General features: G+C 36.3%; 1 protein-coding gene across 1 annotated transcript in view; it reads left to right on the forward strand.

Annotated features, from left to right (window-relative positions):
* The first annotated feature begins 1,880 nt into the window (after window positions 1-1,880).
* LOC107674555 (secretory phospholipase A2 receptor-like) overlaps window positions 1,881-24,893 on the forward strand; it is a 48,080-nt gene continuing 25,067 nt past the window's right edge. The window contains exons 1-23 of the mRNA XM_016468558.1: window positions 1,881-2,295; window positions 4,850-5,236; window positions 6,784-6,957; window positions 7,562-7,726; window positions 8,529-8,642; window positions 8,827-8,973; window positions 10,604-10,792; window positions 10,911-11,068; window positions 11,392-11,502; window positions 14,096-14,208; window positions 14,731-14,900; window positions 15,377-15,585; window positions 15,769-15,914; window positions 18,038-18,122; window positions 18,304-18,436; window positions 18,676-18,711; window positions 18,804-18,964; window positions 19,527-19,582; window positions 19,913-20,010; window positions 20,087-20,223; window positions 22,935-23,052; window positions 23,136-23,248; window positions 23,335-23,470. Of these exons, the coding sequence (XP_016324044.1) occupies window positions 2,142-2,295; window positions 4,850-5,236; window positions 6,784-6,957; window positions 7,562-7,726; window positions 8,529-8,642; window positions 8,827-8,973; window positions 10,604-10,792; window positions 10,911-11,068; window positions 11,392-11,502; window positions 14,096-14,208; window positions 14,731-14,900; window positions 15,377-15,585; window positions 15,769-15,914; window positions 18,038-18,122; window positions 18,304-18,436; window positions 18,676-18,711; window positions 18,804-18,964; window positions 19,527-19,582; window positions 19,913-20,010; window positions 20,087-20,223; window positions 22,935-23,052; window positions 23,136-23,248; window positions 23,335-23,470 (3,310 nt within the window). The 5' untranslated portion in view covers window positions 1,881-2,141. The remainder of the gene's footprint in view (window positions 2,296-4,849; window positions 5,237-6,783; window positions 6,958-7,561; window positions 7,727-8,528; window positions 8,643-8,826; window positions 8,974-10,603; window positions 10,793-10,910; window positions 11,069-11,391; window positions 11,503-14,095; window positions 14,209-14,730; window positions 14,901-15,376; window positions 15,586-15,768; window positions 15,915-18,037; window positions 18,123-18,303; window positions 18,437-18,675; window positions 18,712-18,803; window positions 18,965-19,526; window positions 19,583-19,912; window positions 20,011-20,086; window positions 20,224-22,934; window positions 23,053-23,135; window positions 23,249-23,334; window positions 23,471-24,893) is intronic.

A 24,893-nucleotide genomic window follows, 5' to 3' on the forward strand; every position in this document is an offset into this window, starting at 1 on the left:
CTCCCCCCACCTACAATCCCTGCCGGTATGAGACTCGAACCCACAACCTTTGGGTTATGAGTCCGACTCACTAACCATTAGGCCACGACTTCCCACAGATGTTTGTGATTGGTTAGTTGAGGCTGAGCCTTTTGTAATTAGATATTATGATTTTGCTGGATCAAATGTAAAAAAAAATAAAAAATAAAAAAAATAAAAAAGTAAGTCTACTTCTTTTTTTGTAATATATTTGGTGGTTTTCCATAAAAAAGGTTATCACATTATTTCGTTAAATACATCTTTACACAGTCAAGGTAAGGCAGTGTTAATAATTTCATATTTAAAATAGTAATTTCATGAGACTTTTTCTGCAACTGTAATTCCTGTGTAAATACATATATGACGCTTCGTGCAGTGTAAATGAATCTTTTCGTGGAATATAAAGCACTGCAGCTTCTGTGTTGCATTTTGCAGTGCAGTGAGTTAAAAACATGATCTGTATTTTTAATGTAACATTTAATATACCTATTGCCTAGGGTGACCATACGTCCTCTTTTCCCCGGACATGTCCTCTTTTTGGACCTACAAAAATACGTGCGGTGTAGTGCCGAAATTTGCACCCTGCCAGATTATTTACCCCCTAGTATTGGTAGGTTTAGGAGTAGGTGTGGGGGAGGGGTTAGGATTAGGGGTGGGGTTGGGATTCCCTCAGGTAGCGACTTCAATGAGGGGGTGCATAATCTGGCAGAGGTGCAGAATTCGGCACAACACCGGCCGGGATTTCTTAATTGCCCAAAATGTCCGGGATTTGGCTGTTTTCTTAATCCCGCTCCCGCTGAATTTCTGACCGCAACATGTGTTTCGCTCCCGTGATTTTCGTGCCCACTCCTTTAAACATTCTAATATTGTATATAATTTTGGGCATCAGGGCGCCGTTCTCAGAATGCGGTGTATTTAAATATTTTTGAATGAGCGTTTGCGCTGTTTACTTTCACTTTCGATTTCGCGATCACACGCACTCTGTAAAGGGAGCACATCTTACAAGATCAGATATTTGTCAATGAGCTCAGAATCTGTTGAGCAGCAAATACTCCAGCATGGTTTTGTCAGTCATCTCTCTTTATTCTCGACCTTTGATCAGTCAAAACTGACTCCTGTAGCTCTTGTTGGATGCAGGGTTGCCAAGTCCGCGTTGTTTCCACAGAATTGGGCTACTTTTAAACTATTGCCATGGGTTGATTTTCCCAAGTGGGTTAAAGGTTTAAAATATTGCATAAATTGCATTTGACCGAAATGCTTGTATTGAAACATTTTGCATTCTACCTATGATAACACTTCCATGGCCTTCTACATTAACTGTTCCCTCCTGGTGGAATGACCTGCCCAACTCAATCCAAGCAGCGGAGTCCTTAATATTTTCAAGAAACGGCTGAAAACACATCTCTTTCATCTTAATTTGACCCTCTAACCCTAGCATGCTCTATTCTAATGCTAATTCTAATTTTATCTGCTTGTTGTTTTTTTATTCAAATCTAACATTTGCACTCTCTATTCTATTTCTATTCTAACTAGCCTACTTGTTTTTTTTTATAAAGAAAAAAGAGCCTCTAACACTAGCATTCTCTATTCTTTCTACTTATTTTCTTTTTATTTATTATAAATAATGATCTTCTAACATTAGCATAATCTATTCTTTTTCTGTTCTATTGACTTGTTTTGTTTTTATTTAAAAATGACCCTCCAACAGCATTCCCTATTTTTGTCTATTCTTTCTACTTGTTTTCTTTTTATTTATTATAAAAACAAAATAAGCAACAACAACAACAACAAAAAAAAACCTTGCTACGTATACTGTTAGGTGAACCCCGCCCCCTACTGTCCTCTTTTTGGAAAACTAAAATATGGTCACCCTATTATTGCCATGCTTTGGCTACTTTCTTGCTAAATATTAAGCAAGAGACGCGAGTCGCCGGGAATCTAGAACGCATCTGACTGCAAGCGTTCGAATTTGGTCGCGTCGCGTTCAGAGCAGACGGGCTGTAAGAGGAGAGGAATATTTTGCCCTTTACTGCCCTATAGAGAGACCGGTGACGTAGAGAATCCCAAAAACTTGCGGAAAGTGTGGAGAAAAACAGACTGCAGTCTATGCATCTCCAGCGAAAATGCGAGGATACACTCAAACTCATCGTATTCGCTTCCATGAAGCGCTTTATGTCCTTTATATGTTGTGTTATGTCAGTAATTTAGCTTGTGCTGCTGCGGAAGTGTCGGACAAAACTGAAGTTTGGAACAAAACTCAGCTTCTCGAACTGTACAGTAAGTGCAATCGGCCTGCGCGACACATCTGTATTTATGAAACGATACTTTGCTCGGTGGCATGAGCGCGTGGGTTTGGTCAGGATCAAGAGTTTGTCGTGTAGATGAAGTGATCTGCAGATTACATTAGTATGTAGAGCGCATAGTCCAGCTCTTCTCTGGGTGGTGTGTCATTCAGTCTCGTACGGGAGAGTAAGCTAAATACGTTTAGTAATGTGTTTTAAAGACTTGCACAACTGCTGCCCTTGTCTTAGGGAAAGTTTTCTGCACACAAACTAACCGATAGGCGGATGCTTATCACATGATACAACAGTTCGGAAACAACTGTAAAAAGTACACTTTGGACTAAAGAACTAAATAATATTTTCAGTGAAGGGTTGTTTTTGTACCGGCATATACCTCAAAGACTTTGACTGACAATCAATGACTGACTTTTTCCGAAAAGTTATTGAACATTTGTTGACCTTTGGGACATGACACAGACTGAGTATGTTTGTCACAATGAAATCTCAGCTAAATGTAAATGGTTAAACAGTTATGACATAGACCAACTGATGAAACTGCAGAACTGACAGGAAACAGCAGAAAAAGATGTTAAATTATTGGTCTGGCCACCGTAGCGATAAATGAATGATGTGACAACTTGCCCCAGTACAATTTAACATAGAACCCTTTGTAAATAACAGTTCAGCTTTTCAGTTAACATCTACCTTCATTATATAGGTAACCTTGGCTGAATATAGTGTAGGTTTTAATATTTATATAACATTTAAAATACAAAACCACTGCTAGAAAAATATTGTTTTTTAAATTAAAATGAAATATACATTAAAAATAAATACAAATAAATGAGTAAATATACATATAACTTTTTGTTGATAACACAGTTCAACTTTTCAGTTAACATCTAACATCATTATATAGGTGACACTTATTGACTGTATATAGTGTTGTTGTTTTATTATTTATTTAACATTTAGCATACAAACCCACTGCTTTTAAAACACATTTTTTAATTAAAATCTATCTATCACTATAGATGGACAGAGTGATCAAGAGGCTAGATTCTATATTTCTTTTCTTTAAGTAATGAACAATCAATTTGGCAATCAATCAATCAATGAAATTTGGCATGTTGTCCACATTTTCCCTTAAAGCCTAAAATTGAACAAATCTTGCAGATAATACAGTATACTGCATGACTTCTCCTCTAATAGTCAGATAATAATCAAATAATCAGAATGTCACAAGTATGTCCCCCACTGAAGGACACAGTGGGTTTTTGAAGTTCATCCAACAGCCTGATTCGCTACATCCCAGTGCATTTACATTTACATTCATGCATTTGGCAGATGCTTTACTCCAAAGTGATTAGCACTGCATTACAGGTATGCATTTATCATTATGTGTGTCACTTGGGAGCCAGCATTGTGAGTCACCCAGCTGGTTATAAACAGGGTCAGCTGAGGTCAGCACATACATAAACACACACCTCAGACCAGTAACAACACGCTCTACATGTCCCATTTGGGTCTTGCAGTACCAGAGGGTTTTATGATCTCACATAGCAAATAATTAATCTGTCACTGAGATATTTATGGTCGTGGAACACATTCAGTTTCAAGAAGTAGGAGGAATGCAGGTAAAGTAGGACACTTTCACCCAAAAATGAACCTCTGTGTGACTTGAACTCTTTTAAAGAGTGTTTCCACTGTTTTTGTTCATACAATTAAAGACAATTGGGTTCAAAACAACACTGGAGCCATACTGATTTTCATTGTATGGACAAACAAAAATCTACAATAATACAACAATCTAATCTTTTCCACTTCAAGAGCATGTAATGATCTTGAGTTGGTATTGTGTGAGGAAGTAAGCCATTTTATTAACATTTTAAAACAGTGCAGATGAAAAATGGTCAGAGTGTGTCATACTTTACTAGTATTCACCCTAGATATCTTAACATGTTATTCCCATTCTCAGTATAAGCTAAATAAAAATGTCACTACCAGACAAGAAAATCCTATACTTCCTATACTTTCAAGCATATTCCTGCTTTCAGACATATGGCGAGGATAATGCATAACTTCCCTTTGAAGTTTGACAATACTCTGTGTGTGTGTTCGACTGGTTGAGAATATCTTTGTCTTTGGCCCATATCTTCAATTACTCTTTCGTGTCAACGCCCACAAAAGACCCTCAGCCCTGTCGGCTCTGAGAACTCTGAAATATTAAGCCCCATTTTGTGGAGGTGAAACTGGAGATAGCAGCTCTATCTTTCTATCTGTTTGCTGCATAATCAGACCTGTCTGATACCTCAGTGCCTCTGAATGCCTTCGAATCTCCAATATCACTTGCCTTTATAATCTAACATGGCTCTGCATGTAAATGGCTATATAATACCCCTAAAGAAAGGCTTTTCCCACTGGTCAAAAAACCCTAGGGCCTCACATCTCCAAGTGTATTAGATACGACAAGAAGATATGCTTTAGCTTGATCAATTTGAAACCTGCCATGCATACCATTGTTGTGCATCTGTGTTTGTGTGACTCAGATAAAGGTGTTTTCCGGTTGGAGAGTATATCGCAGAAGCTTTGCCTCTCAGCGGACACATCCGGTCTATCTCTGACCAGCTGTGACCCCCCGTCTGCCACCTTGCTTTGGAAATGGGTGTCCCGGCACCGTCTCTACAATCTGGGCACCAAACGATGTCTTGGGATCAATGCGACCAAGTTGCTGCAGCCTGATGTGGGCGTCTTTGAGTGTGACGTTTCCCTCCCAACCATGTGGTGGCGCTGTGGAAGCAGCATGTTATATAGTGCGATGAATAATAAGCTAACGGTGGTGGACTCCAAAGTGGTGGTGAGGAAGACCACATCAGTGCATCAGTGGAGGATTTACGGTGCAGCCGGTGAAGGGCCATGCGCTTACCCATATGAAGGCAAGATGTCTTCAGACACATTTTTTAAAACTGGGATTAGCGACAAATAAAAGTGTCCTTGATAAAGCAGAAGTAAAAATTTAGTTTAAAAGCCTTGTCACACTAAGGACGGTAACTGTAAAGATTACTATAATGATAACTATATTAACGCCCACACCAACGGATGATAACGTTCTGTTTATTATAAGCGTGCCTGCCACTTTAAATGTTTGAGCTCTTTGAAATCAGATGGATTCTGATTGCCTATTTTATGGCCAACAAATGTTGTCATTAAAAAATTGGTTAATTTTACAACATATAAACACATAGCATCTAGCCCCAATAAAAATGACAACTTGCCCCAACCTGATATTTATGAAAGATGATAAATATTGTTATGTAATAACTCTGCGTCCAGTTTTTAAAACACAGACAGATTAGCTGGAAAAAAATCTTTTTGAAAGTGATTCCAACAAAATTGTGCCTGTTTCATTATCGTTATTGCTGTGTCTGCTATAAGAACCTTTTTATTCTTATAGCAGTAGAACAATAATTAAAACTTTATAGTTATAGTTAAAGTTATAGTTATCATCCTTGGTGTGAATGGCCCTATGTGCCAAGTTTTAGACTTGCACTCTTTGCATTTGTGTTGATTTCATATGGTTTTGAAAAACTTTTATTTAATTTTCAAGAAAAGTTTAAATTTAATGGCAAATTAAAAAATGTAACCATCACATAAAAAGTAATATATTTTTCATAACATATATATAATTTATATAATATCTTATATATGAAAAATATTACATTCTTACATTTTGAGTACATGTGAATGTACACATCTTAATATATATTAAATATATTAAAATATATTTTTCATTTTTTTATATAATATATTTTGTAAATCACAATATTTTTTATTTATTTATAATAATAATAATTTATAATAATAATTTGAGCCAAACCATATAGATTTTACAATCTTTTTGATATTTTAAGAGACTTACTGACCTTTACCAGTGGTCCTCTCTATGATATTTCCTGTTTTATGTTTTTGTCCTCCATTATTCCACATGTTGGTCACTCACACCACATTACTTAAAACTTAAACTTACCAAAGCTAAACTTCAGTCAACCTGCTCTCTAGGTATCTGTATTGATGACTGTCCCATTTTGGTTGACAACTTTAAAGTATTGCATTCAGTGGATTGTTTGATGAGGTTTATTGGATGTGGCTGCAGTCATATGAATTTCCTTTCTGCACTCTTAAAAATAAAGGTGCTTCAAAAGGTTCTTCAAGCGATGCCATAGAAGAACCATTTTTGGTTCCACAAAGAACCATTCAGTCAAAGGTTCTTTAAAGAACCATCTCTTTCTTACCTTTTGTAATCTGAAGAACCTTATTTCGCCACAAAGAACCTTTTGTGAAACAGAAAGGTTCTTCAGATGTTAAAGGTTCTTTATGGAACCATTTAGACAAAAAGGTTCTTCTATGGCATCGTGAAGCACCTTTATTTTTAAGAGTGCAGCTTCTGCTTGTTCTATAACTGTTGTTTTCGTGATGTTGACAGACATCCACACGTTACAAGGAAACTCCCGTGGGATGACCTGCTCCATACCCTTCAAATACAACAATAAATGGTTCTGGGATTGTACCTCTGAGGGCAGAGAGGACCGTCACCTCTGGTGTGCCACCACTAACCGCTATGATCAAGATGAGAAATGGGGCTTCTGCCCTAATCCAGGTAAAACCACATATTAAGTAATTGAAATAGGACATTTTTACTTTTCTGTACACTACCATTCAAAAGATTGTGGATTTTATGTAGTTCTATTCAGCAAGGGCTGAAGTTGATCAAAAGTGACAGTAAAGACATTTACAGAAGATTTCTATTTTAAACAAATGCTGTTTTTTTCTATTCTATTCATCAAAAAATTGTGAAAAATGTATTACCATTTCCACACACACAAAAAAAATCCAGTACAACTCTTTTCAACAGTGATAATAATAAGAAATATTTCTTGAGCATCAGCATATTAGAATGATTTCTGAAGGATCATGTGACACTGAAGACTGGAGTAATGATGCTGAAACTTCAGCTTTGCATCACAGAAATAAATTACATTTTAAAAGACATTAACATAGAAAGCAGTTGTTTTAAATTTTAATAATATTTGACAATATTACTGTTTAAAAAAAAAACATTAAAAAACATGTTCACATTAACATGTTCACAAGCATTAAAAAAAACAGATCTCAAACTTTTGAACAGTAGTGTACTGTATATTGAGTATATACTATCTAACTAAAGGAATCAAACAGATCATGTCTATGTGTGTTTTCTCCAGTGTCAGACTGCAATGAATTCTGGGAGAGCCATCCAGAGCTGAATGCCTGTTATCAGTTTAACTTGTACTCCATCCTCACCTGGAGTCAAGCTCTTACTTCCTGTCAAGCACAGGGTGGGAGTCTTCTGTCCATCACACAGTCCAGTGAACAGAGCTATATCATAGGTATACACACGCTCAAATGTTTGCACTAAAAGATCTTTTGAAATCATTTCTTTGTGTTTCTTTGCTGACATGTTGCTAATGCTGGTTTGGTGCTGGTATAACTAGATAACCAGCATAGCCGTTGTGTTTGCCAGCTAAATTTAGCTGCTGGAGATGATCTCATGAGCATGCTCTCACTGGTGAAGCTGTTGCCAGTTAATAAATAAATGCACTTAAAATTCACTTACCTCTTTGTCACTGTAACTGTGAATTTTCTTTTTTTTTTCTGTGATACACAAAAGAAAATCTTTGGCTAAATGGCCAAGCTTCTGTTTTCCATTGAAGGATATTAGAAATTACACTTCCGGTCAAAAGTTTGGAATAATTAAGACTTTTAAATGTTTTTTGATAGAAGCCTCTTATGCTCACCAAGGCTGCATATATATATAATGTAGCGTTGGTTTAAAAACAGAATTATTTCAGTGTATATGGTTAGTTATACTGTCTAGCTCTCAAAAAGTAGTCCATGTCACTACTATATACCCAATCTTCTGAAACTATAAGATACATTTAATAGTCATATGGACACCTTTTATGGTGCTTTTGTTCGTCTTGTTAGACCTTAATAGTATGTAGTAAGTAGTATGTAGTAGATACTTAATAGTATCTTGTTGTTTCTTTTTATGTAGTCCAGGGATTGTTACTAAAGAGTTTGTTTGAACATGTTATAACCTAGATGTTTTAGAAAGTCATGAATTTACATAGACATGGTTTCATGGAAGTATTTCATTGATGTGTCACTGCTGTTGTTGTGTTCCACCAGGAAGACTCTTAGATATGGGTGTGATGGTCTGGATTGGATTAAACCATCTCAGTCAACACGGGGGATGGCAGTGGTCTGATGGATCTCCTTTGGCTCTTGTCAGTTATACCGCAGGTACTTTGGCTTATGTTATTAGGCAGAAGAGTTGTTCTTCATGGGCAGTATTACCTATTAAAGGGATATTATTAAAGTTTTTTTGTTTAACAGAAGTTAGAAATCAAGTTTGGAACAACTTGAGGGTGAGTATGTATTTCCTTTAAATACCCTATTCACTGTTTGTTCATCTCTTCCTGTCCAGATCTAACCTCCACGCCGGTGCAGGAGAACCAGCAGTGTGGGGTGTTTAACTCCACGCTGGGTTCCTGGCAGAGTCTGTCCTGTGAGTCAGCCTTGCCTTACATCTGCAAGAAAACCACCAAACACAACCGCAATGCCGAGCCGCTTGGTAAAGAGATGAGTGATCTGACTGGTCATTAATTTTTCCCTTTCATTAATCCAGCTTTTTTGTCTGTCCATCCAACCGTTTCTAATAGCTCTTTGTCATTTCCTCTAACATGTCTGACTTTTCCCAGACTCTCCATTCACCTGGTTTTCTCGAGTCTGGTCTAGTTTAAGCTTCAGCCCCAGCATATAACAGCCAGTATTACGTAAAACGTGTGTCATTTTCCAGCGCTGGAATGAGTCCGCTGTCAGATACAGACTAGTGACTATTGTTTCCATGATGGTCAGCATTGACTGTGATTGGTTTGAAAGAGAAGAATGTGGGCATGTCCTGAGTTTTGCTCAAATGCACAACAGCTGTGTCCCATCTAGAGTTTGAACTCCTGGCCCTGGCTATCAAAAACACACAAACACACAGATTCTCACAGTGTGTGTGTAAATATAGAAATGTCCGGGGTCATCAGCAACAATATAAGAAGACTAGGATTGGCTTGATACTATAAAGTTGGCTTGATTGAAATCAATACCTATTTTTAAATATATTTTTAAATATAGAACCAATAGTTTTTGATAAAAAAAATATTTAAATTGGGTCTGGTCAGTAGTAGTGTTTTTTTTTTTTTTTAATTGGTGTTTTTATTGCAGGACAAATATACAAAGAACCTTTTAGAATTTCTACTTCTTCAAGAGCGATTCACATAATGCTAAGGACTTTCATTCAAACACTTTGTTCCGTTACTATATCACAAAATAAATAGTTTTATTTCTTTTTAGACAAAATACTATAGAATTTTGATATCAGCAATTTATTTATAACCAGAAAATAATTACTGATTTTTCAGTACTGGACAGAAATGTATTATTGGTGCAGCCCTATTTTGTATTCATTCATTCATTCCCCAAATTTCATAAAAAACTAACACTTTTGTTCAGCTAGGATACATTAAATTGATCAGAAGTGACAGTAAATGCATTTAAAATGTTACAATTTTTTTTTTTTAAGCTGCTTCTCTTGAACTTTCTATATTCATCAAAGAATAACTTATAATCTTTTTATTGGTATTTAACCAGATAAATACAAAAGGGTACATTCAATGAAAAGTAAAAAAAATTACAGATTGTCTCAGTTTAACCAACCCTCCCACTAATATAATATAATGTATTATTATATTATATTATATTATATTATATTATATTATATTATATTATATTATATTATATTATAGTATATTATATTATAATATATTATATTATATTATAACCAGTTACCCACACCATGTACAGTATATAAAGGGAAGGAAGAAAGAAAATAATATAAATAAATTTAAATATGAATAAAAAGAGGAAAAAATCTACATGAGAAAAATTATAAACAAACAAACAAAGAAATATTCCTCTCTTCAATATGTATCTTCCGTCTTCCCATTAGGTGTTGTTGGGAGTCAGTTACAGCATATCAGCACTGGGATAGGAGAACAGAGTAAATATTTAAAGTGATCTAAGAAAGCTTTCCAGGTCTTATGGAAAGAATTGAGGCCATCTTAAACAACCTCAAACTTAAACAGCAGTCTGATCTGCAGTATTTACTTTTAAAAATAATTTTTAAATCTTCTTTCTGTCTATTTGTATACAAGATGACTGGCAATATAAGGAGACGATTTGTCCTGATGGTTGGTTGGACCACAATGCGTTTTGTTACCGGTGCGTGGAGGAGAAGTTGAGCTGGGACAGCTCTTCTAGCGCATGCAAAGCTCTGGAGGCAGAACTGGTCAGCATCCACTCCCTTTCCCAACAGGAACTACTACTGAAACTGCTCTCCAATGGTTGGCTGGATTTGATACTAAAGTGAAATGAAATTTCATCGTTTTTAGAATAGTTTTTCGCATTATAGTGTCATTTACTGAAGTCACAGTGATAACAATATGTTATTGGTTATTTCAGGATCCAACTCTAAGGTGTGGATCGGCTTGCATAAGGAGGCCAAACTTTCAACAGTCCAGTGGTCTGACGGCTCTCCCGTCACATTCACATCCTGGTACTCTCAGGAACCTTCCCATTGCCATGGCGACAAACAAATCTGCGTTACCGCGGACTGGAAGGTGAGATCAGAGGTCGGAGATCAGATTAATGTCACAGGGCATTAGTCATAGACCGAGCATACAGTATGTGGTCAGAAAGCAAGCACATGTCCAGAATCACCCCATAAATCAGACAGCAGCTGTGTGCAAGTTGAAAACGGTTAGATCAGATTTCAGAGACAGTCACTGCATGAAAGCTTTATCCTGGGTAATCAGATGCACAGTCACCCGTTAGTCACAGCAGTAAACCAGCGGTCTAGGCATCCACCCGGTCACATGACAGATCTGACCTTTTTGAACTTTCCTCTGTACTTGATGAGGGATTAATTGTGAGTGTGTTTTAGGAAGGCAGATGGCAGTTTGAAGATTGCGAAGAGCAGCATGCAGCAATCTGTAAGGCAAGGGGCCTTGTTCCCCAGCATCCTACTGGAGAATGGGATGAAGGATGTTCAGAGGTGAGAGCGTACTTCAACACACACATAATGATACATTTCGGTGAGGAGAAATGAAATTATAAATCCAATGGCAGTCTTGTTGAATTAAAATAAGAAAGTAACAAAATGAATTTTAAAGATCATGAAGTCATTTTTGCTTATGTTTTGGTAGCAAATGCAACAGTGACACATTTTTCATGTGTCTGATATTTTCTGTAGGCTGTTTAGAATCAGAGCTATTGATGTCGATCAGTGTTATTGTTAACTAAAACTATAACTATTAAAAATCATTTATGGCAATTGAAATAAAGCTGAAATAAAATATAAATACATTATTTGTATTTATGGCAACTAACCAAAATAAAATCTTTAAGTTGAATTTTTTCTAAAATTACTCAAATAAATATAAATAATAATACATTAAATCTATGTTTAATTATAAACACAAAAACAAAATATAAAAAATATATTTAAAAAACTAATAAAATAAAATAAATATTTCAGAATATTAATAAATACTATAATGGTATATAAATAATACTAAAATAAAACTAATGTCAATTCTCAAATTAATCATTCTTTTGAGTCGGTTCTTTTTAGAAATTCATTTACCATAGAGGTTAGCAAAAATAACCTGAATTGGTTAGTGATTCACTCTGAATCATTCAAACATTTAATTCAGTTCACTTTATAAAAGAGAAAAAGCGATGAATAAAGTGGAATATTTACCTACAATTGAATTTATTAGCTTAGCTAATAGAAACTTAACTAGCTATATTTTGGAATAGTTTGTCCAGCATTATCTGCTGGTTTATTTGTACCCCATCATTAATTTTTTCCTGTTTATTTTTATTTATTTATTTATTTGTTGCATGATTAATTGATAAAGTGACCTGCTATTATGTAGAATAAAGTAAACATCACCACACTAATATGATTGAAGTTCAAATTTCAAAATAAAAGCGCAGCAAGAACAAAAAATGAAAGTTCCCCAGTACAGTTGCAAACACACATTTTCCATGTCATTCAAAATACATTGCGTGAGAAACATATGAATAAAATGCAGTGATTCAGTGGAGGTCTTAAAAAACTCCAGTACCAAACTGCTTTTTCCCGTCTCATTACCGGCACTCTCTTTTTTCCTGCATTTCTGATTGGTTGTGCTTGAGATGGGCTTTGTGTGGGGGTGAGGAGGGCAGACAGGCCGTGTGTCTGAAGGATGGAGCGGCCGTCAGCGAGGGTGAGAGCAGGTCATGCCCCGAGAACAACGTACTGATTCAGATCTGTTCTGTTGCTCTGTTCCTGCTTTTACTGGCTTTGAAAAAAGTCGGCTGCGAGAAGAACAAACGTGACGTTTATTGCCAAACATAGAAAGGGTACTTTTCAGAGATGCACAAGTGCTAGTGCACGGTCATGTATGTGGCACACCCACACTTACTCAGCTTGTACTGTATGCAAAGGACAACCGTTTACTTCTGCTGAAATGGTTTTATATTGTACTGAAGGCAAAAGTGTGTAAATGGTGAAGATTTTAAATACATGCACTTTCCTCTTAACCTAAAATCTTGATCTTGATTAAAGTTCAGAGTTGGCCATCAGCTACCTGATTTTGTCAGTTTGTAGCTGTTAAAATGCTTGTTTCAGTCTGGTCTAGGTTATATGAAGGACACCGAAGTAAAGCCATTGAACTCAGGGTTAATTGAGGGCAGGTGTGAAAACAGCCAGATGCCACTAGAGAATTACAGCTAAAGCTGCATCCCAAATTGCCTGCTTATACAATGAACTATGCACTATTTACTATGAGTGACTAAATCATACCTGACTATAAGTGTCAAAATTGCATTTTTGAGAGAGAAAAAACACAGATAAGTTGCATTTATTACTACATTCAGAAATAATGTAAATAAAAATAAATCTTAAGTAAAATGAAATGTTTACAAACATTACAAACACTGTAAAAATTATTTTATTTGCCCTCACTCCACAAATCCTTTAAATGTAACTGTATCCAGAACAGAACTGGAATTGAAAAGAGGTATTAAACCAATAGAAATTCTAGAGGTGTTCATTATGAACAACATTTATGATAAATGCCAAGACTAAACAAATTTATTTAAGCAAAACTAAAACTACCGGCATCATGTGGGAAATGTGCTATATAAATAAACTTGGGATCACGTACTGCTCTAATTCAGCACGAATGCAACTGTGTGCGCTTTGAGCAGGTTTTGTGTGCTTGAAGTTAATTGCTCTTTGGAATATACTTTAAGTGGCAGCACGTTTCAAATGATAAAAAAAAAAAAACAGTGAAAGTATATTACGGAACATATGGTAGAAGTATTTGGTTTAATATTTTAGAGAAATATGATACACTACACTAATGACTAATTCCTGTACAATGCTTACTTTGTAGTGCACACTAAATATGACATATAAATCCTATACTACACACTACAAACCATAACAATCTGATTTTTTGAGGAAAAGCTGGTTTATCTGTTTCAGCATGGTAGTATTGTTCTTTCAAGTCTTCGTCCTTTTATATTAATAATGTATCTGTGTGTCAGTTAAAGCCTTGCAGCATCTGTTTTCATTGTGTTGTGTGTATATGCAGGGATGGAGAAGGAAGGACAACTGGTGTTATAAAATCACAGATCAGGAGCAGACGTTTGAGGATGCAGTGAAAGGATATTACTGCAGATCTCCTCTTGTTACTGTAGAAAGCAGGTATGTCAAAAACGCCAGAATGGAGTTTTGTTGGTATTAATCAGAGAAAGCAGTGTCTGTGAATGTTGACAGAACGTTGACAGCCAGACATATCGTTTGGTGTTTAGTCTCATCTGCCTCAGAATCTTCAAGGAGCGTTTTGGCAAAGCTCAGTCTGACTGCATGTGCTTGCTTGCATGCTTGTTTCTTGTGCTGTGGCAGCATTAGAACAAAAAAAAATACAAAGCATCAATTATACAACTGTAACTAGTTTGGTAATTGAATGCAATAGTATGGTAACTGAATAATAAAACATGAAATATGAAACTACCTAGTATACACTACCTTTCAAAAGTAAGAAGTCTCTCATGCTCTTTCTTAAAAATACAGTAAAAACTGTAATATTGGGAAATATTATTGCAATTTAAAAGAACTGTTTTCTATTTTCATATGTTTTAAAATGTAATTTATTCCTGTGATGCAACATCATCATCTCCAGTCTTCAGTGTCACATGATCGGAGTGTGTGGTTTCTCTTCGGCAGGTTTGAGCAGACCTTTCTAAATAGCCTGATCAGTGAAATGGGAGGCTCTCAGTACCGATTCTACTGGACAGCTCTGCAGGACCAGAACAGAACTGGCGAGTACCGCTGGCTGACTCAGAATGGCTCGTCGGCAACCCTCACCTACACCAACTGGAACCGACACCAGCCAGGTAAGTCCTTAAAGGGATAGTTCACCCAAAAATGAAAATTATGTCATCATTTTCTCACCCTTAAGTTGTTCCAAACCTGTGTAATTTACTTTCTTTACAAAAGAGATTATTCTGAAGAATGTTGGTAAGCAAACAGTTTCTGGTAGCTATTGACTTCCATACTGTGAAAAAAATACTACACTCTAAAAAATGCTGGGTTAAATATAACCCAGCATTTTTTAGAGTGTATGGAAGTCAGTGGCTACCAGCAGTTGTTTGGTTACCAGCATTCTTCAGAATGTCTTCTTTTGTGTTTAACAGAATAAATAAATTTATACAGGTTTGGAACCAATTGAGGGTGAGTAAATGATGACAGGTTTTTAATTTTTGGGTCAACTATCCCTTTAAAACACTTGCCACCATAAACCTGGGCTTGCAGGCGCAAGCAGACTGAAAGCTCTTCATTTAATGAATCATCTCTCTCCCTCTGTCTGCAGTGATTGGAGGAGGGTGTGTGGTGATGTCTGGAGGTCAGGCTCTAGGTCACTGGGAGGTGAAAAATTGTCATACCTTTAAGGCCCTGGCTGTGTGCAAACAGGAAGTTAGTGGTAACCATGACACCCTGATGCCTGTGCCACACATAGATATGAATGCACAATGTCCGACAGGATGGGAGAGCCGCAAAGGCCTGTCTCACTGTTACAAGGTAGTACAGAGAGTATATAATCATATACCCATTATTGAGAGTCACTGTACGCACTCATAATCTTGTTTTGAATTTGATATATTTTACCCATTGATTAATTATTATTCAGTCTGTTCCTGCCGTTCATGTCTGTTGGATCATGTTCTGAATGTTTGTTTGTTTGTTTGTTTGTTTGTTGTTTAGGTGTATCACAGTGAGAAGATCCTGATGCATCGCACCTGGACTGAGGCTCAGTTCTTCTGCCGGGCTTTGGGTGCTGATCTGGCCAGTTTCCATCACTATGAAGATCAGACTTTTGTCAAAAAGCTCCTCTCCATGATGTTCCAAAGGTTGGTTTACACGTTTTCCCACCACAAGTGGGGGTTTATACACTACTGTTCAATACTGGTCGGTAAGATTTTTTTTTGCTTTTGAAAGAAGTCTCTTATGCTCACCAAGGTTGCATTTATTTGGTAAAAAAAACAGTAACACAGTAATATTGTGAAATATTATTACAATTTCAAATAATTTTTTATACAATATATTTATTTTGTGGAAACCATGATACATTTTTTCCTATTATTTAGAGATGCACTAATATGAAATTTCTCAGCCGATACCGATAGCTGATTATTCCGAATGATATCTGCCGATACCGATGCCGATAATCTCTCCCAACCAAGTGGCAACCTCCCCGTCTCTCTCCTGAAACCAACATGGAAGTGACTAAAATTGCAATTCATCGACTGGCCACTAGAGGCTGGCTCCAAAAGGGAGTCAGTCCCATAGACTCCCAATGTTAAAATGCCCAACTTTACAGCAGAAAAAAATATGTTTACAAGTGGTTTTGGTCGCCTCTTTGCCCATTTTTGATTATCCGGGAGTGACGCAAGGTGATGCGCTGCCAAGATGGCGACGGCCAGCTCCTCCAACTTTGAGCTTCAAAAATGCTCTTCAGAAACCTATGGGTGACGTCACGGACACTACGTCCATGTTTTTATACAGTCTATGCTTCCAACTAATGCTGCAAACTACACAGGGCACATCAGAGGTTAAAATGAACAACAACACTATTATATTCAATGAAATTTGTTTCAGATCTAAATCTAAATTTAGATCTAAATAATCTTTTTCAGATATAAAAACACCCTCAAATAAAAACGTTTGTATACAACTCAATTGCACATAAGGTAGTTTTCATAAAAACTTGCCTTCATGACAGATTTATTAAAACATACATATATAATGAACAGTAAATAAGCTCCCTCTAGTGTTTTTTTTATTGCTAACTAACATACTGTAAACACTGGATAACTTTCCTGAAGTAAATGCAATTATGACATATTGTTATGACATATTGCTGTTTTATTTGACGTCTTTCTTTTGGTTAAAACACTGATTGAGCGATTATATGAGACATGATACATGTCGGTAAGTTGTAGGCTACTGTATCTTTGAATATACCTTCTGAAGTTCATTCATGTTAATGTTTAAAATTGAATTAAAGTGTTAGAGCATTACCACTAGAACTGAAGCTGCAAAAGTGATCTGTTACACCACACTTAAGAGCGTCAAAATGGCATTTATTGTTTGAATTTTTAGATGAAATGTACTGGATTTGAAAGCTAAGACTTTGTTTCTTATCAGAAGTATCAAAGCACAAAGCTCTTTGTGATAATTGGATTGAAGGCTCATTACAAATAATGTTTTGTGAAGGGAAAACGGCGGACCCTGCATCCGTGGCTTGAACTATGTGTGGTTCATAGGGTCAAATCAAACCCATGTTAACGGTTCTGCATTGTTGCGTTATTAGGCCTATTGCTTTAACCCGGACAGTCATAAATTTAACACAAGAAACATTTTCTTCATGCTAGTTGCTGTCGGACATGCTTTTCCGACACCTTTTGATTGACAGGAAATAATCAGCCCTGATCATCAGCTGTTTTTAAACAATCGGCTCCATATCACCTGGACTACTAGCGATTACACAATGTCGAGAGACCAACCTGAACGGGAACTTTTGTTTTGGAATTTTCTACAGTCTACACTAAGGTTCACAAGTCTGAGACCACATTGAAAACCTGGAATTCAAAATGTAGTTTAAACCTGGAAGGTAAATCAGAAAGAATGTTTCAGACGTTTTTAAAAAGTTACTATGCAAAATAAATAAATATTTAACTGGTAATGTTTCTAGGTCAAATAAACTAACCAAACTAAATAAGCTGACAAGTGACTTTTGGACCCCACTGTATATCTGTATATATTCGTAAAAATTGGAAAGAAAAAATAAATAAATAGCCTAATAATAATGAGGTAATTAACAAGTATAATTAATTTAATTTCAATTTTAAGATTAATAATTAATGTTAATTCTTTTTATTTCATGTTATTAGTTTATTTTGTCATTAAGAATTTTTTAATTAATGTATTTCTTTTTTCTCTCTCCTGCCTTTTCTTTCTTGTATGTTTTCAGTACAGAGGGTCGCTGGTTTTGGGTGGGCTTTACTAAGAGAAACCCTTGGTCTGATGGAGCCTGGGAGTGGTCCGATGGCACACCGGTAAAAAATTCATAGAAAAAGAGAAACAAACAAAAAGGCCTGGAAAAGAGAAAGCAGAGAGTCAGATGCTTTGGATATGTTTGAATATATTATCTACATGTAAAATAGAGAAGACATGAGATAGTCATGAAAGAACCTGTTCATCAGCTTGTTAAAGTATTGTCATGATGCTATTCTGCAGGTGGTGACATCGTTCATTGAGGATATGAATGAATTGGACTCTCGCATGTGTGCTGTGTACAGTGACCTCACAAACACTCTCACGCCTCACTCATGCGACTCCAAATATGAATGGATTTGCAAGGTCCCTAGAGGTATGGCTGTATTTTGGCTGTATGGATATAACATGTAATGGAACATTCATTTTCAACTTGCTGAAAAGACCAGCTTAGACATTCCTAAATTTCCACACTGGTTTCAAGGAATATTTTTATTTAATTGTTTTTTTTTTAAATTAGATGTAGTTATGTTGTATGAATTGTGTAAGTCTGTTTGTTGGGGCAAAACAACAAGATTTGTTGAAATGTAGGTATTTGATTTTTGGTTTCCTTAGGTGTGGAGTTGGTCAAACCATACTGGTACAGCGACCGTAAGTACAATGCAGCTAAATACTATAGACTAGAGGCTTATCTTCACTGATGATGTTGATGGTGATGACACTCGTTTGTGTTTATGGTGCAGAACAAGAGCCGTGGGTGTTTTTCCGTGGAGCTGAATATTACTTTGCCAGTAAGCCATTTCCCTGGGGGTCCGTCTCCTTTGCCTGTAAGATGATGGGTGCTGATCTGCTCTCTGTTCACTCTAGAGAGGAACTGGACTTCATCAGAGAACACATGATCAAGGTTTTATATGTATTTATTTATGTATTTATGTACACTACCATTCAAAAGTCTGCGCTCGGTACGATTTTTTAAACAAATGAATACTTTCATTCAGCAAGGATGCATTAAATTGATCAAAAGTAACAGTAATGAGATGTATAATATTAAAAAAGTTCATAAATTCTGTTCTTTTGAACTTTTTTGAATTTTTGAAAAACAAAAATATTAAGGAACACAACTGATTTCAACATTGATAATAATAAAGCAGCAAATCAGGATATCAGAATGATTTCTGAAGGATCATGTGACGCTGAAGACTGGAGTAGTGATGCTGAAAAGTCAGCTTTGCATCACAGGAATTACATTTTAAAATATATTAAATAAGAAAACGGTTGTTTGAAATTTTAATACTGTTCACAACATTTAATTTTTGATGAAATAAATGCAGCCATGGTGAGCATAAGAGACTATCTTACCAACCTTAAATTTCTGAACAGTTGTGTGTATGTATATACATATGGCAGAATATAATATTTACATGTTTCTATATAATATAGCATATTTATTTGTGTCTTTGTTGTAGGTCTCTGAATATTGGTGGATTGGTTTGTCTGCTAACAGTGGTCACAATGGTCTCAGGTGCCTTTCTTTGACTACCATGATGAGTCTCTTTTACAGTATAATTAGAAAAAAAGTTGACTTTTCATTTATTTATTTATTCATTAATAAAGTTGTATATAATAAGTGAAAGATAAAGGCAGAAAATATTTTTTGAATAATTCTTATGATTCTTATGATTTTTATTTTTTTAAGTTCAAAATAAACAGTATTTTTGCAATTGCATTTGGTCAACAAATATTACAGAAATCACACACTTCACCTTTAAGAAAGAAAAAGGAGCACAAGAGGAACGTACAATATGAAGCTTCATTTTGGGATTTGTGTGTTTTATGTGTTTGCTTTCTGCAGTTGGACTGATGGATCCGCTTTGGATTATGAGAACTGGGAAAATGGTCGATTTTACCGAAAGCCTGGCCAAAACTGCATCCAGATGTCGTCTCAATCTGGTAAACAATCACTTAAGCACACACAAGTACCATTATCCAGTATACTCAAACACAGCTTATCAACAACGTTGTGCAGGTCAGTGGTCAGCAGGAAGCTGTAAAGATCGACATGGTTACGTGTGCAAGCGCAGAACAGTGTCTTTAGTGGAGGATCCACGCGAGCCTCACTATGTCGGCCGCTGCCCAGAAAACTGGTTCTACTATGGACACAAGGTTTATTTCTTTATATATGTTTCTTTGTTTTGAGATCATTTTAAGTATTGTATATTTTTTAGGGCTGTCAAATCGATTAATCACATCCAAAATAAAATTTTGTGTTTACATAATATATGTGTGTGTACTGTGTAAATTTATATGTATATATAAATACACACAGATACATGTATATATTTAAGAAATAAATGTAATATATATTTATATTTACAGTGGGTACGGAAAGTATTCAGACCCCCTTAAATTTTTCACTCTTTGTTATATTGCAGCCATTTTAACTTAAATGATTTTAGCAAATGGCTGCAATATAACAAAGAGTGAAAAATTTAAGGGGGTCTGAATACTTTCCGTACCCACCGTATATATAATATAAATCATATATAAATATGAATATACAGTGTATACAGAATATACAGTGGAGATCAAAATTAGAGAATAATCTATAAATACTTGAATTTTTTCTGAAATATTGTTAATTTTCATCACTCAAAATTAAAGGAATATTAGCTGTTATACTACTAACATGTTTTACAATATAACCAAAGCATTTTGTGGAAAACACAGTGATCAAAATTAGAGAACAGTAACCACTGTAGCACGAAAGAAGGTTACAACTAAAATTTTGGAGGGTTACAGCTGTCAGGAATTTGCAGTGTGACAGGGAGCATTGTCTTGCATTAAAATTGCAGGCTGATTGGGAGATGCTTGTAGAAGGAGGTTCGAATAAACATTTTCATTCACTCTGCCATGTAGCTGTGTAAGGACGTGTTCACACTTGGCATCTTTTTTTGAAGCTGCCACCATCTGTTTTACATTATAATCCTTTGGAGTAAACCGTGTTTTCAAAAAAACCACCGCCGCCGTTTTTTTCTGCAGCTCAGAGCATCTTTTCAAGTTGAAAAAAGTTGAACTTTTCTGAAAAAAAAAACGCCCTACGTCAAGCGCCTTTTTGACAGCTGACCAATGACAAGCGAGTAGCGAGACCTGTCGTTTCCATAACAACAAGAACAAGAAAAAATGGAGAAGGTGCCGGTAGATAAACTGATCGTACTAGTTTCGGAGTTATGTGATATGAGCACAAAATATTTAGTATAATAATAATGTTTTAATGTTTAGTCTAAAATATGCCGCAAACCGTGCATCATCCAACCGGAGCTCCTGGACTAAATTGTTGTAAGCACCATACTGGTTCCTTCCCCGTATAATGTCGTGCACCCCCAAACGTTGTTGTAAACCGACATTCTCTTCCCCGTTAACTTCAAAAGCCAACGCAAGAGCCAATTTCCTCTTTCTCAACATTTTTGCACCACACAGCGCTAGGCTACTGTTGCAGCTGATGCTATAGCAACAAAAGACGCCCTTGTCAACTTTTTCTTGTCAAAGAAGACACCAAGTGTGAACATAGCCTAAGAGGCCCAACTCCTGCTGCAGAAAGCATCCCCCAAAGCATGACACTTCCTCCTCCACCTTTCACTGACTTTACACACTCGGGGTTCAGTCTTTCCCCAGTTTGATGCCGAACATAATGTTTCTCAGACCCAAGTAAATTAAACTTGCTCTCATCACTAAAGTGAACTTTGGACCAGTTCTCCTCTATCCACACAACATGCTCCTCAGCAAAGGTTAGTCTAGCCTTTTGATTCTTTCTGCTTATGAGAGGCTTAGTCACTGCAGAGTGCGCTTTCAGTCCGATTTCTCTTAAACGTGCCGAGACAGATCCTTACCCTGTTCATTGCTGAACTGGCGAGCAATTCCAGCTGCAGTGTTGAACCAATTCCCCATTGAGAGTCTCCGCATTATCCTGTCTTCTCGTGCATTTGTCTTATGTGGACGACCAGCCTTTTTGGGTGACTTGAATGAATTAGTGTCACTGTAAAGCTGCAATATTCAAGAAATCACAAATTTAGAACGACCAACTTCTCGTGCAGTGGCTGAAAGGGTCATCCTTTCACCTTCATCTGGACAACCTGCTGTTGCAGGGTTTCAGTCCCCTTAGAGCTGCCCGCCATCTTGCAATCTCAGTGAAAATTAGAGGAATGCTGCCAGTTAAATAGGGTTTGTCATATAATTAAGGAAATTAGCACCAGGTACCAGATTAACACCAATAACTTGGAGGTATCTGTAAGGGTTCTCTAATTTTGATCAGAGTTGTTTTTCAAATATTTCATTTAAGTTTTTTATACTGTGCTTCAGAATACAATTAATTTATGAAATATGCTTAAAAAGCTGCCCTACTACTCCTGTTAGGATAAGTTAAAATAGGACTAAGCAGTGACCTTGAAATTTAGGAAATTGTAGGTTGTTCTCTAATTTTGATCTACACTTGTATATACATGTAAATATTTCTTAAATATATTATTGTATAAATAAAATGTTTTGCAGCCAAGTTATACAGAACATAATAGAATTCAGTCATTTTTCTCATTAATCATGAGAAAAAATATAAAGCGGAAAAAATACTGGACATTTTTCACAACAGTTTTTAAGTAAAAACATTTTAACAATTAACTGCTAATAATGTAGGCTCATGCTTTTTCTCACTAATGAATTACAATTCATTAAATGATGAATTAATATTAATAGCACACCAGAATTATTATAGACTGTGTTTCTATTCATTTGCTCAAGATATGATCTTTTTTTATTCACTATTTTAGGTTCTTGGGTTTTATTGTATCATTGAGAATTGCTTGTTTGTGATTGGTTGCCAGTGTCTATTTCTGCATCTCCCAACCCATCCGGAAGATGGGAAAACCTGGCAGGATGCTCAATCCATCTGCTCATCCTATCAGGGATCTCTGGTGTCCATAGAGGACGAAATTGAACAAGGTAAATATCACATCTTCATTATATTAGAGTTTCTGATGTTGTTTTGTATTGACATTTTTGTGGTTTTTGCCTTTTGATTGAAGCTTACATCGTCATGCTGCTTAATGGCTGGTCAGCGGGGCTTTGGATTGGTGCACGGGGTCGTTTTTCCTCTAAATGGAGCAATGGGAAGCCACTCAGCTATAATAACTGGGAGGTATAAAGACTCAGGATTTAATATATTTGAAATGTAATTTGATTTCAACACTATTTTAAAATGTTTTTCTGTGTGTATGTCTGCAGATGTCTAATTATAGATCTCCTGAAGAACCTCATTGTACTTACCTGTCCAACAGTCACAACTTCCGGGTGACAGGGCTATGGCAGGATGACGTCTGTACTGAGAGCGTCTATGGCTTTGTCTGCCAGAAGCCGCAAGGTAAGCTGATTTTAACAATATTAGAAATGTTTTTAATTCATTGGCATTGACCGATATTTAATTGCGGATATACATTTCCTCTTATTTTTACATTTATATTGCCTTTGTCTTTATCTATCACTCACAAATTTACTGACAGTTTACTCAGGGCATCCAAGATGTAGATGAGGTTGTTTCTTCATCTGAACATTTGGATAAATTAAGCATTACATGAGTTGCTCACCAATGGATCCTCTGCAGTGAATGGGTGCCGTCAGAATGCTGACAAAAACATCACAATGATCCACAAGTAATCCACAGAACTCTAGTCCATAAATGAACATACAAAGCATACAATGCATCTTTTCACTTCACAAGATGTTAATTGATGGACTAGAGTCGTGTGGATTATTTATGGATTATTGTGATGTTTTTATCAGCTGTTTGGACTCTCATTCTGATGGCACCCATTCACCGCAGAGGATCCACTGGTGAGCAAATGATGTAATGCTACATTTCTCCAAACCTGTTCTGATGAAGAAACAAACTCTTCTACATCTTTGAAGGCCTGAGGGTGGGTACATTTTCAATTTTCATTTTTGGAGGAATGATTCCTTTAAGGCAAAACCATTTTTTTTTCCCAAATGGTCAATTTTTAGATTTTAAGCTATTTTGTTTCCATAACATACACTGAACAAAATTATAAACGCAACACTTTTGTTTTTGCCCCCATTTTTCATGAACTGAACTCAAAGATCTAAGACTTTTTCTATGTACACAAAAGGCCTATTTCTCTCAAATATTGTTCACAAATCTGTCTAAATCTGTGTTAGTGAGCACTTCTCCTTTGCCGAGATAATCCATCCACCTCACAGGTGTGGCATATCAAGATGCTGATTAGACAGCATGATTATTGCACAGGTGTGCCTTAGGCTGGCCACAATAAAAGGCCACTCTAAAATGTGCAGTTTTATCACACAGCACAATGCCACAGATGTCGCAAGTTTTGAGGGAGCGTGCAATTGGCATGCTGACTGCAGGAATGTCCACCAGAGCTGTTGCCCGTGAATTGAATGTTAATTTCTCTACCATAAGCCGTCTCCAAAGGCGTTTCAGAGAATTTGGCAGTACATCCAACCGGCCTCAACGTGTAACCACACCAGCATCTTCACCTCCAAGATCGTCTGAGACCAGCCACCAGCTGCTGCAACAATCGGTTTGCATAACCAAAACATTTCTGCACTAACTGTCAGAAACCGTCTCCGGGAAGCTCATCTGCATGCTTGTCATCCTCATCGGGGTCTCGACCTGACTGCAATTCGTCGTTGAAACCTACTTGATCTCATGATAATTCGTATGTATTTTACATAAAATGTGGTACTATAAAACGTACATTTACTTACGTTTTTACAGGCACTAAAACGTACAATACTGACGTATTTTC

Source organism: Sinocyclocheilus anshuiensis, unplaced genomic scaffold (genome assembly GCF_001515605.1).
Source record: "Sinocyclocheilus anshuiensis isolate Anshui unplaced genomic scaffold, SAMN03320099.WGS_v1.1 scaffold572, whole genome shotgun sequence".
NCBI lineage: Eukaryota > Metazoa > Chordata > Actinopteri > Cypriniformes > Cyprinidae > Sinocyclocheilus > Sinocyclocheilus anshuiensis.